Here is a 14,353-nt window from a genome sequence, read left to right on the forward strand (position 1 = left end):
TTCCCTGAACGCTGCTCTAATGTTTCTTTGCCATATGTTCTGTGGCCTTTAAAGAGAACAGTGGTGGAATAATCATGGAAACATTTAAAAACTGTAATAGAAATAAAAAAATATAGTGACAATATTATGTAAGCATAATAAATTATACAGGCACAAAGAAAATAGTCTAGAAACCATATTTTAAGGAAGTAAAGATTGGTTTGCTTGGTTTTTTACTTCCTTTCAGTTCTTGATTTTTAAATGTCAGATGTTTTTGTGCGATGCCCTTTTAATCAGCATATTCTTTGGTACAATAAAATCACTATGAGTAATATTGTAAGCGTGTACTTAGTACAGCAGAGTTTTATCAAAGCATTTTTTTTTTTACTACATATGATTTTTCTTTAGTTGTTTTTGTTATTATTGGGCTTCAGAAATGTATTTTCATTAACCTTCAGATATTTAGGATATTTAGAGGAAAATTGAGGCCATCTTTGCTGCCTCCTTTTTTTCACAGAGTGGGTATCAGTTTCTGCAGAATCGGTACCAGTTCTTTTATTGAGGTTCTTTCTAAATGGTCTTTCACCTACAAAATTTGCGAGGTGGAATATTCTGCCACCTCTGTTTCACTTTCTTAGTGACTAAAATAATTACAAGTGGAGAAAAATTTTAAATATTTAGAATAGCACATAACTACTCAATATGATAAAAATACTGCAAACTCTAACATTAATTAGATTTAGTTTTTCTAAGAATCCTTGTCATTCAGTTCTCAGATCTCAAAGGGAAGGCTATCCAAACCTATCATTTATTTTATCTGATAATTATCTAGCCTCATTTATTTTTGGCTTCCAAGGTCACATTTGCACTGGGACTGCCCAGGTGATAAATTTCTGTTTAAATGAAAAATAAAACCTGCATGCATTCTCTGAATTCTTACCAGTTGGTGGGGTGGGGACGTCCTGTTAGGTGTGAGCTTGTTTCCATGGGAAGATAGGACTGAGCTGCATCATTTAAAATGTCTGCATTCGAACAGCTGACTGTATTTTGAAATATTTAAATATGTAAGTGGTGTGTAAAATATTTTAAAATGTTGATCTCAAGTGTGAAAAAGAAAGTTCTGTTGAATGACAGGCCAGTCTTCATAACATGAAAGTGGATCAAAATGAACATTTAGAACAGGAAATTCAGACATTCATCTGGGATTTACCTGGCAATTTGTTCTTATCTGTGTGTAAATGCAAAATTCACTAGGTCTATTGTGAAAAAATTTTTAGGAAGTTTCAAATTGATTTTATTGATATATTGGTCCAAAAGAAAAGTTATAGAAACATCAATGGCACTGAGTATCCTAGGTGTTTGGAGGAAAGAAGAGAGTTCATGTTCTGTTCATAACTCTCAAAAGAAGGTGACAATCCCCTTCGTGTTTGTGATTTAAGAAAAGTACAATGGCAGTGTGGCCAACTGTGCCGATGGATGATTCCTAATTGCAAGTGTGGGTTGGCTGTAATAGCCCAACAATTACAAAATTACAGGTGGATTCATTCAATCAGCAAAAAGGTATGTGTGTGTTTGCACTGGTGTGGTCATTGACACTGGCCCAGGCCCCTTCCAGAGTAGAGATTAAGACCAGAACTGTAAATGCATAAAAAAGAAAGATAATGGCAGTTAATTTCTTAAGCAGCTATGACATTGACATTAAGACTTTCGTTTTTCGCTCAACTACCTCACTCACTCAGTCTCCTTCTCTATCAGGTTCTGTCACCTAGGAAATTATTTCATTTTTGTTTTTGTTTATTTTTGTTTTCAGGAGAAAAAATAGACTATTGTTCAGTGGTTCAGATCAAAAGCAGAATTTTTATGGAGTGTCAAGAAACTGGATGTCTGGGTTGAGAGAAAATGAGAAGGAGATGTGTCTGTAGCCACAGAGGTGAATTTGAGATGGAAACTTAAGTTCCTGTGTTTGCAATAGCCTGTCCTTTTATATTTCACAACATTTCAATTGTTCAAAATTAAGTCCTTCGGCATAAAGCGTCAAAGAAGAAGAAATACCACACACTCAGTTCCTCCTTGGCTTTGCCCCTAGTTCAAGGAAGGCAATTGGACAGGAGTGAAAGTGAAATAAGGATTTTACTGTTTCACTCGAACTTAATTTCAAAGTCAGTCTTATTCCATATCTGTTTCTGCCTATTGCACTATGGCCAACATAGGTGGGTAAAGTAGGGTTAGGAACCATGCGCAGAAGAATCAGTCACTGTAGGACTTGCATTTCTCCCTGAAACTAGAGGAGACTTCATGAAGGGGAAGAATGGGATTTATCATTCTTGTTTGGAAGGAGAACTCATTAGGATTTAGGTGTTGGCATGTATTGATTGTCTTTTTTCATTCAGTTTAAGGTTTTCCTGGTTTTTGGTATGTCAAGTGATTTTTGATTGAAACTTAGACATTTTTGTATTATGTAATAAGGCTCTAAATCTTTGGTTGGTTGAGTTTTTTTTTTTTTTTTTCTCCCTGACAAAGATTCACCCTGAGCTAACATCTGTGCTGGTCTTCCTCTATTTTGTATGTGGGTTGCTGCCACAGCATGGCTGCTGATGAGTGGTGTAGGTCCATGCCCGGGAACCGAACCCGGACCGCTGACGTGGAGCACGCCAAACTTAACCACTAGGCCGTGGGGCCAGCCCCAAGACTCTAAATCTTATTGAAACCTTTTGTTTTAACTACCTTTGTCTGACACCTCTCCAGCAAGGTAAACCAGGGGTGCTGTCTCATTTACTGCTAGGTAGGGGTAAAAATCCAGGTTCTCCACTTATCCTCTGTTGATAACTGATGGCAGCAATTGGGGGAGGGGAGGATCCTCATTACTGTTGGGCATGGTGGGATTTCCAGATCCTCACGTCCTCCACTGACACCATAGTGGGTGGGGGTGGTCTTGTTCCCACTGGGCAATGGTTCAAAACCACCCCAATATTGGGGGGAGGCAGGAGGAGAGACACTTCGTTACTGCTAGGTAGGGGTGGCAGTCCAGGCTCCCACATGGTCTCCACTGACACTGTAGAGGATGCTTCATTACCAGCTGGCAGGCATGAAGGTCCTGGCTCCCTGCTTGGTCTTCTCTGACGCCCCTCTGACAGGGATGTCCGGGCTCTTGTTAGAGCTTCGTAAAGGTAGAAGTCTAGTCTCCCCACTCAGCCTTTGCTAACATGGATGGTCACAGTTTCTTCTGTGGTGTTTAGCTGGAGTAGAGCAGTTGTTAAAAGTTTTCTGTCTTGCTAGGCTGTCCCTTTCCTGCTTCGTTGGCTAAAGAGAGCAGGCTTTTGTTGAGGCTTTTTTGGTCTGTGCCCATTGGTGTTTCCAGGTTGGTGACTGCTTCGGCTGCAAGTCTGGTATGTGAGAGACAAAAAGAAAACCCAGAGATCTTACCTTCATGTTGTTTCTTGGGTCCTGAGGTCCCAGGCTGGTCTACTTTATTTTCACCTTGCAGAGTCTTCTTATGTTTGTTTTATATATAATATTTGGGGTTTTTTTAGTTGTACTTAGCAGGAGGAATAGGAAAAAGTAATCTACTCCATCTTCCTGGAAGCAGAAGTCTTTGCCATTCAATTTTTGTTTTATTTGTTTTGTTTTTCCTGATATTTTGTTATGAAAGTTTTGAAGATGAAAGAATTATACATTTAACCACTGCTTACCCACCACCTAGATTCCACCCTTAACATTTTGCTATATTTTCCTTTATTGTATATTTATCCCTCTGTCCATTCTATCTATTTATCTATTTATTATTTTTGATGGACATTAATATACTTTACCTCTAAACACGACAGCATGCATATCATTAATTGGACTTCATTATTTATTTAGGGTTTTTTTAAAGGTAAATTTTACATAAACTGATGTGCACAATCATAAATACCATTTGATGCGTTTTCTATAATCCATCCCTTATTGAGATAATTTCCGTCACCCCAGGAAGTTCCCTTGAGACTTTTCTCAGTTAATTCCTACCTCCATCTCACTCAAAGAAGCAACTACTGTTCTGATTTTCCTTCTTTCTTCTTTCTTTCTTTCTTTCTTTCTTTATTTTTTGTGAGGAAGATCAGCCCTGAGCTAACATCCATGCCACTCCTCCTCTTTTTGCTGAGGAAGACCGGCTCTGAGCTAACATCTATTGCCAATCCTCCTCCTTTTTTTCCCTTTTTCTCCCCAAAGCCCCAGTAGATAGTTGTATGTATAGTTGCACATCCCTCTAGTTGCTGCATGTGGGACACCACCTCAGCATGGCTGGACAAGCGATGCGTTGGTGCGCGCCCGGGATCCGAACCCCGGGCCACCAGTAGCGGAGCACACGCACTTAACCACTAAGCCACGGGGCCGGCCCCCCCTTTTTTTTTGCCATAAATTTGTTTTGCCTCTTTTAGAACTTCATATAAATAAAAACACACAGTATGTGCTCCTTTGTGTGTCACTTTTTTTAGCACAATTTTTTTTTTTGAGGTAACATTGGTTTATAGCATTATATAAATTTCAGGTATACATCATTATATTTTGACTTCTGTGTAGATTACATTGTGTTCACCACCCAAAGTCTAGTTTCCATCCATCACTGTACACATGTGCCCTTTTACCCCTTTCACCCTTCCCCTCTGGTAACCACCAGTCTATTCTCTGTATTTGTGTGTTTGTTGTTGTTGTGTTTATCTTCCACATATGAGTGAAATCATATGGTATTTGACTTTCTCCGTCTGACTTATTTCACTTAGCATAATAACCTCAAGGTCCATCCATGTTGTTGCAAATGACAAGATTTCATCTTTTATGGCTGAGTAATATTCCATTAGATAAGTGTATATATACACACACCACATATTCCCTATCCATTCATCCACTGATGGGCACTTAGGTTGTCTGCAAGTCCTGGCTGCTATGAATAATGCTGCAATGAACATAGGGCTGGAAATATCTTTTCAAATTAGTGTTTTTGTGTTCTTTGAATAAATACCCAGAAGTAGAATAGCTGGATCATATGGTAGTTATAGTCTTAATTTTTTGAGGAATCTCCATACTATTTTCCATAGTGGCTGCATCAATTTACTTTCCCACCAACAGTGTACGAGGGTTCCCTTTTCTCCACATCCTCTCCCACACTTGTTATTTCTTGTCTTTTTAGTAATAGCCATTCTGATGGGCGTGAGGCGATATTTCATTGTAGTTTTGATTTGCATTTCCCTAATAATTAGTGATGTTGAACATCTTTTCATGTGCTTGTTGGCCATCTGTGTATCTTCTTTGGAAAGATGTCTGTTCAGATCTTCTGCCCATTTTTTAATTGAGTTGTTTGGCTTTTTTTGTTGTTGTTGAGTTGTATGAGTTCTTTATATATTTTGGATATTAACCTATATATATCCAATATTCTTGACGTGCATTCATGTTGTATATATCAATGGCTCATTTTTTTTATTGTATGAATAATAGTATAGTTTATCCATTCTGGACTGTTTCCAGTTTTTCCCATTAAAATTTGATAGTTGGGATAATGTAAGTCATCACTGTGTTCCTTCTGTTATGAACATATTGCAAGGCAACTTAAGGTTTTAGACACTTCTTCTGATTAATAAAATGTTTAAGACACATAAAGATATGTTTTATCACACACAATCCCATGTTTTCCACCAATTTCTTGATGTTAGTGATAGTTATCAGTTTCTTTGAAGCTGAAAACTGTTTTTGTAATAGAAGCAAAAGGTAGTTTTAAGCATTGTAAAAATCAGAATTTAGCTTCTTGGCACTGAATTTTATTTTGTGAAGGAGAAACCATGCTTTTAACTACACCATAGCTGTAATATTCATTACTGAGAATGCCAAGCTAGCCTCTGGAGGAAGATCCTATTTTAGAAATACTTAGAATACTCTATTCCTGCACAAAATATTGATGTAGTTGCTGCAGATGCATTCAGCTATGTTTCACAGGTCCTTATTTGTCTGGCCCTACCTATTATGTAAGTTGCTTGCTGCTTTTCTGTTTCCCCAAAATGGTTATCTAAAGGGACTATAATTTCTGATGGATTGATTTACTGACTGATAATCAGGGGAGTTCTGCCAGCTGGGAAATGGGGCAAAATAAACATTATGTGAGATTCCAATTAAAGTGGGCATGATTCGTATTGACAGCACAGGGAGAAATACATGATGTTGTTTAAAACTTTTATTACAGCCTTGCTCTGACTTTATTTTTCTTTATACAGTTGATGGACTGGACAAAGCTTCTATAGCAAACTCAGATGGCCCCACAGCAGGTTCCCAGACACCTCCCTTCAAGAGAAAGGGGAAACTCTCCACCATCGGTAAAATCTTTAAGCCTTGGAAATGGAGGAAAAAGAAGACCAGTGACAAATTTAGAGAAACCTCAGCAGGTATGAATATCATAACTTTGTTAGAAGAGAAGACAAATTTAAATTTTTCAAAAGGTCTAAAATTGTGTCTTGCAGGGTGTTTTTTACAGAAAAAATTAATCCATATTTGAAATGAAATTATTTCATTTAAGGATGAAACAACTTAGAATTCTCATTTGCCTTCTTTTTCTACTCACTTTGGCTTTCCTATATTCTTGTTTTTAAATATATACTTGTAAAATTCGTATAAAAAGCTGACGTATAGGAAGGGAGAGGTGAAATGGAAAATTAGAGGTGAAAAGGTTATTTGTCTGCATTGTAGCTGCAAGTATCCATTGATACACACACACACACACACACACTCACATTCTCTGTTATGTATCTACTTAGTTCCAGTAGCACAATCCTATTTGGTAATTTAAAAATTTTTAAATGTTTTTTTGAATGTATTTTTTCTGTGGGCAAAATGTAAATGGCTGTATGAAAGAAAAGTGTTGCTATATTTCTTGTTTAATTTTAAATTTCCATCATGTCCTTAGGACAAATGAATAGACTCTATCCTAGGGGAGTCAGAACCTTATTGGTATGAAAATTTTTTATTGTTATTTTATTCTGTGGATTTGTTGAAGCTTGAGAATTCCATTATTTAGTACCTTTCATATGGACTCATGGAGGAAGTTGGCTTTAAATCTCAGAATTAAGCCTGATTTAAACAGGTGTCCAGTATTGATGGAGTTTTGTTTAAGGTAGAAAGGTGTGTATCTCTTGATATAGGTTCGTCTTTTTCCATGTTATTGTCCAAAACAATCCCTTCATCAAAACTCCTCATTGTACCCCGGTCTAATATTGTCAGTGTATGTTCGCGGTCACAGAGCTTATCTTCCTGATCTGTGCTGGGATAAGAGCTGTGAAATAAAATAGAAAATGCCCCACATAGCACAAGGATATGGAATAGGGACACCAAACTCCCTAAATAAAATCATCTCTAATGCATTTGCAGCTATATAATTTCTTTGAGCATTTAATATTTAAAAAGAACTAATGATACACTATCTGGGATTGGTTTCATTATAATCCTGGAGGAGGAGTGAGTATAGATGAAAGAAGATTGGCCATGAGTTGGTAATGGTTTAAGCTGGGCAATGGGTACATGGGGTTTATTATTCTCATCTCCCTACTTGTAGATATTGGAAATTTTCCATAATAAAAAGATAGAAAAAGATTAGAGCCTTGGCTTGGGGGGAAATAAAGATAGCTTGGTTATTGAATCCTCTTTAGTTCCCAATTGGCTTCTTGGATTAGGAGGCAGTGGGAGGTGATGGGCAGAGTGCTGTGCTGGTTGAGGACACCTGGGTTCTAGTAGTATCCTTGCCACCACGGTGCTGTGTGACCTTGAGTGAGTCAGATTGGAGCTGAATGGGTTGAATTCTAAGGTGTTTTCAGTTCTGTTCTCAGTCCTTGACTCCTTCCAACCCCTGCTGGGCGCCTTCTTCTCCCCTGCTATTCAGCTGTGACTGGAACTACACTGGCCTTCTTAAGGGCCTCACTCTCACCTTTCCCTAGGCACTGGGAGAATCTGGCTCTTCAGGTTGCCATGGCTACCCAAGATGGAAGTAGGGCTCCAGACAGTAGCATTAAGAAGATGTTGAGAAGAGAGTATGGAAGTCTCTCTCTTGCCCGTTGCCTGAATCTGGCTACTGACTTCTCTTCCCCTAAAGTGGAAGAGACAGCTACAAAGAACTTCTCCTTGGTCTTTCCTTGTCACCTATTTTTAATTATTTTAATAGCAGGGAGGCTGTAACATTTCCATCAACCCTGAATAGTTAAGAGAAGTCATTTAAAACAGCACTGTGTTATTTTATGTCATCCCATATTTATTGAGGATAGCCTGACTGTGTTGGTATTCTCTATTTCCTTTCCAGATTCACACGGGATTTTATATAAGTTTAGCTCCAAGAAGTTGTTTGTAGATACTATATTCCTGGTTCCTAAAGACTACCAAACCACATTAGAAACCTGAAAAAGTTATTAGATGCTTCATTGGGTTGTTTTTTTTTTTTTTTTGGCATCAAAATTGTAACATAATAGAATAAAAAGCCAAGTAGATGTGTTAACAGTTCTTTGCGCATTTGTCTGCTGCGTTTACTTGCCTGATTTCTTTTTAAACCCATATTATTAGTAATGTTTTACTTGAGTTTCAGAAGATGTTATCAAGTGTCCCATTATCAAGTATTTTATTATTACCTTCTACGTATGTTTATTTTAAGGCTTAAATTTCTGCTGATTGTATGCATACATTCTGTGGAATGTATCAGTGAAGCCTGAAATACAGGGAAGCACAGAATCGTAGATCATGTTTCTTTTCACACTGAGGAAAGATGTCACATCCAGAGGAAAAGCAGTTGGAAATAACCAAGAGAAAGGTGTTTTCTTCTTTAATAAATTATGTCAGAAACAGGGAAAACTAGCTGTTTGGATATGACCAAGGCCGTGTGCAGTCTGGCAAACTGTAAGGTACACCTTAAGCAAGGCCCACAGTATCTTGGGGTATGAAAGAAGATGAATTCCTTCCAAGAAAAGTAACTCTTCTCTGTTTTTCCTTCTCTTAAACTCCTGGCTTCGTATACACATGAACATGAATCTTTCTGTGTTCCCCTCCACCATGATTAATATCATTTTTCCTGGTCTGGGTTTCTGTTGTAGGAATTTTTAATTGGTGGCAGATAGGATGCAACATGGATTTATTAATGCCATTGTAATACTGCCGTTGTAATCACAAGTTGACTGTGGTGGTGGGAATTGAGAAGGGTCCTGCCTGCTTTGGTGGTCCTTGAGTCCCTGTGTTTTGGAAGCCCATCTTGTCCTGTAGGGCAGGCAGGGCCTGTGCCCCGACTTCACGTTCTCTGCAGAAACGTGTTGTTTTAAAGCAGAAAGTTACCTGTATCTTGAAGTCTATTTAGACTGGTCCATAGGCTGTTAGGTGATAGGGCAGGAGAAGAGCACTCTTTTCCATTTACTTTCCCAGATGCCTCTCTCCTTCACTTTTCATCTCCTGAGTGAGAAGGGCCTCCTTTGGTCTCACCTAAGCTCTGGATTCTCTCCTTTCCCTATCTTTAGAACTCAAAATGTCATTTACACTTTTTTTCCTACATATCATTTTTTCTTGTTTTTTTTTTTTTTTTAGGGGGAGTGGTGGCTAAGGTTCCTCCCTCTAGGTCTTTAAATATGCTTTCGTCTCCCCAAAGCTAAGAATACAAACAGCCTATCTGAACACAGTTGTTCCTCTGACTTCTGCATCGCCTGTTACAATGAAGACCAAACGTCTTAAATCCAGCCTGGGTCTGATGCTTCCATGTTCCCTCAACACTCATCCCTTTCCCATTGCAATCCCCTGCATCCAACACTCCACTGAGGCTACGCCAAGCCTCCTGATCATGAAATCGAGAGTTACTCTCTCATTTTCATCCATGGCAACCTCTACAACATTTGCCCTTACCGATTAGTCCTTCCTTGATTTACAGAAGGCGTTGTTGTCTTGGTTATCTTTGACTTTCTTCCCCTCTCTTCCACTTCTCATCTCCCTAAACTTTTGAGGGAGGTTTGCTACGTGTCTCAACCCTTCCCTTTCTTTGAACATGCCCTTCCTCATCACATCCTCTCTTCTCAGTACCCACATCCTCAAAGCCAGGCTCCAACCAAGACCCAAGTGCTTCTGCCCAAGCATCTGAAGGGCAGCACTTCCTGAGGACTGCATGTTAACTCAGAATCTATTCATATGGTCTATATATATCTGCATGGAAAACGTGGTGCATGCCAGGCACTGTTCTAGAGCCTGAGATTCTGCAGGGAATAAGCAAGCAATGTTCCTGCCCCTCATGGAGGCTTCATTCTAGAGAGGTAAGGTACTGATAAAGGCTGTGAATGAGCACAGAGAGTGAGGAAAGTGGGAGTGGGAAGGTACTATGTATAAATACGTTCCAAACCAAAACAGATCCCTGGTCAACCCCAGTTTCCCTTGCTGTTGCGGTCATGGCTTTCTTTGGCCTCCAGACTTTGAACCATGGAGTTATTTGACTCTTCCTTGCCTTTTACCATCTTCTACATTCTGCTAGTTCCTAAACCTTTCATTTATCTCCTCCTGGTGCCGGGTCTCTAGCATCAACCTTTCCTCTCTGTCTCCATTGTCTGGTCCTTATCAGTCTATGTCTCGATATTTGCAGGTAGCCTCTCTGCTATACTTAGGTATTAGCTGTACTAGCAATAGAAAGCTAGAGAATGTTAGAGAAGGCAGAGAGAGGCTGGGTTCTGGCTGTGAGCCTGCCTATGAGGGGAACCTGACTGAGCTGATGAGGCTGACAGAGAAGGTTCAGGATGGCACGGGCTGTCAGGAACCCCAGAGTAACAAAGATAACAACATTCCAAGTCTCAGGCTAGGCCAGTGGAGCAATGGGTACTTCACACCAAAATGGCGTGTGTTCCACTGTAGGGTAGAATAACAGAGCATCCAGGTGAAGAGATTGGGAAACCCAGGCAGGCCTTAGTAGCCAGGACGTTCTTTACTTAGGTGGTAGTATTCATGGGCAGATGGGGCCTAGTTTAGGAAATCAGAAAGACTCAAACAGGCCCCCCAGCCTTTTTTTAAGGAACCAGGGAATAGAGCTGGTAACTAGGACAGGAAGTTACCAAAGGATTCAGGGCAGAAACTCGCTGTATAAAGTGGAACACAGGGGATGCGTTTGGGGGAGTGGCCTCCTCAGACCCCAGACCTCAGGTGCTGGAGCTCCTGTTGCTACAATGGCACAGCCCAAAAGCCGGGTGGCTGGAGAGAGCAGGGGTCATTGTGGATTTGGGGAAATAGGTGGGCAGAGCACCGCTCTGTACCCGCTCCCCTCCAGATCATCCCAGATACCACCAAGAGGGAATCTTCCACAGGCGGAACTTTGGTCCTGTCGCTCCTTGCTCACAAAGTGTGACCGACCTCACATTGTGTCCTAGATGAATTCCTGACCCCTCGGCTCTCCTCAGTGTAACCCAAACTGACTTCTCCTGTCTGATCTTATTAGTCACATGCCTTGGACTTCAGTCACGGAGGGTCACTCACTGAGCATGCTCCAAGCCTTCTCGCCCCAGGCCTGTCCTCTTGCTCGTCCCTCTTCCTCTGAGCATCTTCTCCCCACAGCTACACCTGGTGGAATACCATCAGTCACGCAAGGGTCATCACGTGTCTCTTCTTTCCTGAAGATATTCCCGCCCTTGACTCTATATCAGCTGAGCAGGAAGCTCCCTCCTTTGCCTGTACTCCTGTGACGACATGAATATTTTGACTTCTTTTCTGGTTTGTGTGTCCGCTCCTAATTCACTATGTAAAGTACTGAAGGGCAGAGACTCTCTCGCTCATCTTTGCCCATGTCAGGTGCTTTTTTAATAATTTGTACCTGGTATGTACTCTCAAATGTGCCTTGAATTGCTAATTTATTGAATCTCCAGGGCCGGCCCAGTGGCTTAGCGGTGAGGTGCGCCCGCTCCGCTGCTGACGGCCTGGGGTTCGGATCCCGGGCGCGCACTGGCGCACCGCTTCTCCGGCCATGCTGAGGCCGCGTCCCACATACAGCAACTAGAAGGATGTGCAGCTATGACATACAACTATCTACTGGGGCTTTGGGGGAGAAAATAAATAAATAAATAAAATTATTGAATCTCCACTATAACTAAAAATACAGCACTGCGTGCTTTAGGACTTTATCAAAGAAATTGAAGATTGAAAAATCATAATGGAGAAGAGAAAGATTGTAAATTAAAATACTAACCAAAAACATCTATACTCACAATTACAACCATGTACAACTGTTAAGAAGCCAATAAAATAATTAGGGAAAATTTCTCTTTCCTATCTTTTGCTTTTATTTTCAAAGTAAGTTATACTCCTAAATAAAGAAAATCAAGACAGCTTTCTTCATTAAGATTGTGACTTTGTTTTGTTTTGTTAGTAATGGGGAAGGAATGCCTGCCTAGATTTTTAGATAACATTGTTATAAGTTATCAGCATTCTAGGAATCAGAGTAGCTTGTCGAGAGTAATCTGGTAAACGCTAATTTACTGAAGGTACTCTGCATTCCCTGCTCATAATAATGGCTATTTTTATTGAATGCTATTATGTGCCAGGTCCTGCTCCAAGAGCTTGATTCTCCTTTACTTATTTAATCATCAAAGCATATGAAGTTTAAGTGGTACTGTTATCCCAGTTTTTACTCATGAAGATACTAAGGCCAGAAAATTCAAACGCCTTGCCTGAGGAAATATACCTGGTAAGAGACAAAGGCAGTATTTGAACCCAAGCAATATGGCGCCATAGCCAATACTTTTGACCCCTACATTATGTTGCATCTCTGGAAGATAACTTCATACCCAGATCAGTAAGGACTGAACGTTGAAAGGTGACCCTAATACATGAGTTTGCTTCATATACTAGAATTTTTGCTGTAAGAAAGATTTGGTCTGAAGAATTATTTTGGTTCTACTTGACTGGCCTGGCTTCATCAGTGTACACTTAGGAAAATGGTTGGCGAGGATGACAGTTATGTTTGGTCTTATTAAAGATAGTATTCGATGTAACCATAGAGGCATAATATTGCTGCCTTTGTTTATTTTGTATATTTAGAAAGTGTAGGAGAGTTAGAGGATTCACTCAGGATAATATTTGTTAAGGACTGGTCTGGTTGCATTAATAAATGACATCATTTTGATTTTATTTCTCTTGTTCCACTAAGAAGATGGAAATGCTTTCATGTATCATTCACCCTCACACCATATTGGAGGAAGAGAAGAGAATCTCTCCCTTTCCCCAATTTATATAGCAGAGAGAAGATACATAACCAGCCAAAGGCCACACAACACATCCAGGGCCACAGAGGGCTCCTTGCTTCTATGTTAGACAACACTCATTTGCCCTCTCAAGTGTTTATTGAGCATCGACATCTACGGTATGTCAGGCTCTTTTATAGACTCTAGAGATACGGCAGGGAACAAAAGAAACGAAACTGACCTCCCGTATGGAGCTTGCATTCTGATAGGGGTACGTGGGGTAGAGGGTAGGGGTGGGAGATAGAAAGTAAACCCAATAAGTTAGAGAATATATTAGAAAGTGAGACAAGAAAAAATAAAGCAAGGCATAGGGAATGTGGGAAGAAAGTAACAGTTTAATTATTTTTTTTTAAATTTTTTCCCCCAAAGCCCCAGTAGGTAGTTGTATGTCATAGTTGCACATCCTTCTAGTTGCTGTATGTGGGACGCGGCCTCAGCATGGCCAGAGAAGCGGCACGTTGGTGCGCGCCCGGGATCCAAACCCGGGCCGCCAGTAGCGGAGCACGCGCACTTAACCACTAAGCCACAGGGCCGGCCCAGAAGTAACAGTTTGAAATACGGTGGTCAGGGAAACTTTATCGGGAAGGCAACGTTTGAGCAAAGAGAAGAAGGGAAGGAAGAGCTCTCAGAAATCCTGTTAAGTAATCATGTGAGTTAGAGGCAGCATGCATTTCCTTCTCTCTATTGATGGTGTTAATACACCGTGAGTGCAGTCCATTATAAACTTCTACTCTATCCAGTTATTTAACAATTAAAATGCCTCACAGTCATGGACTTGGTGGTTGTGAATCTTGGTAACTGTTGTGGGCACCCTGGCTCCTAACAGACCATGTCATTTTCCCCTATACAGTTCTACAAGAAGAGGAGCAGGGATCCAGGGAAGGGATTAAACTCTGTAGTATAAACATTCTGTTATGGCTTCCTTGCTTAAATTCAAATCCGAGAGGCAGATTCTGACAGGCCGTCGGAAAGCCAGCCTCATGGAGCCCAAGTTTAGAAGCTCTCATATGTTGGTGTTTTTAGGTGGATCCCAGTATCGTCTTAAAGAGAATGAATGCCTGTGTAGGTTGAAATAAGAGTGCATTATTGCCTCTGTCTTCTCACAGTCCCTGACTTCCATGCTA

At 40.3% G+C, this 14,353-nt stretch overlaps 1 protein-coding gene across 4 annotated transcripts in view; it reads left to right on the forward strand.

The window, feature by feature from the left end:
* Positions 1-14,353, forward strand: part of PHACTR2 (phosphatase and actin regulator 2) — a 251,149-nt gene that overhangs the window by 158,371 nt on the left and 78,425 nt on the right. For all 4 annotated transcript variants that reach the window (XM_058534205.1, XM_058534206.1, XM_058534208.1 and 1 more), the window contains exon 2: positions 6,222-6,389. In XM_058534205.1, the coding sequence (XP_058390188.1) occupies positions 6,222-6,389 (168 nt within the window). The remainder of the gene's footprint in view (positions 1-6,221; positions 6,390-14,353) is intronic.

This window comes from Diceros bicornis, chromosome 39 (assembly GCF_020826845.1).
Source record: "Diceros bicornis minor isolate mBicDic1 chromosome 39, mDicBic1.mat.cur, whole genome shotgun sequence".
Taxonomy (NCBI): domain Eukaryota; kingdom Metazoa; phylum Chordata; class Mammalia; order Perissodactyla; family Rhinocerotidae; genus Diceros; species Diceros bicornis.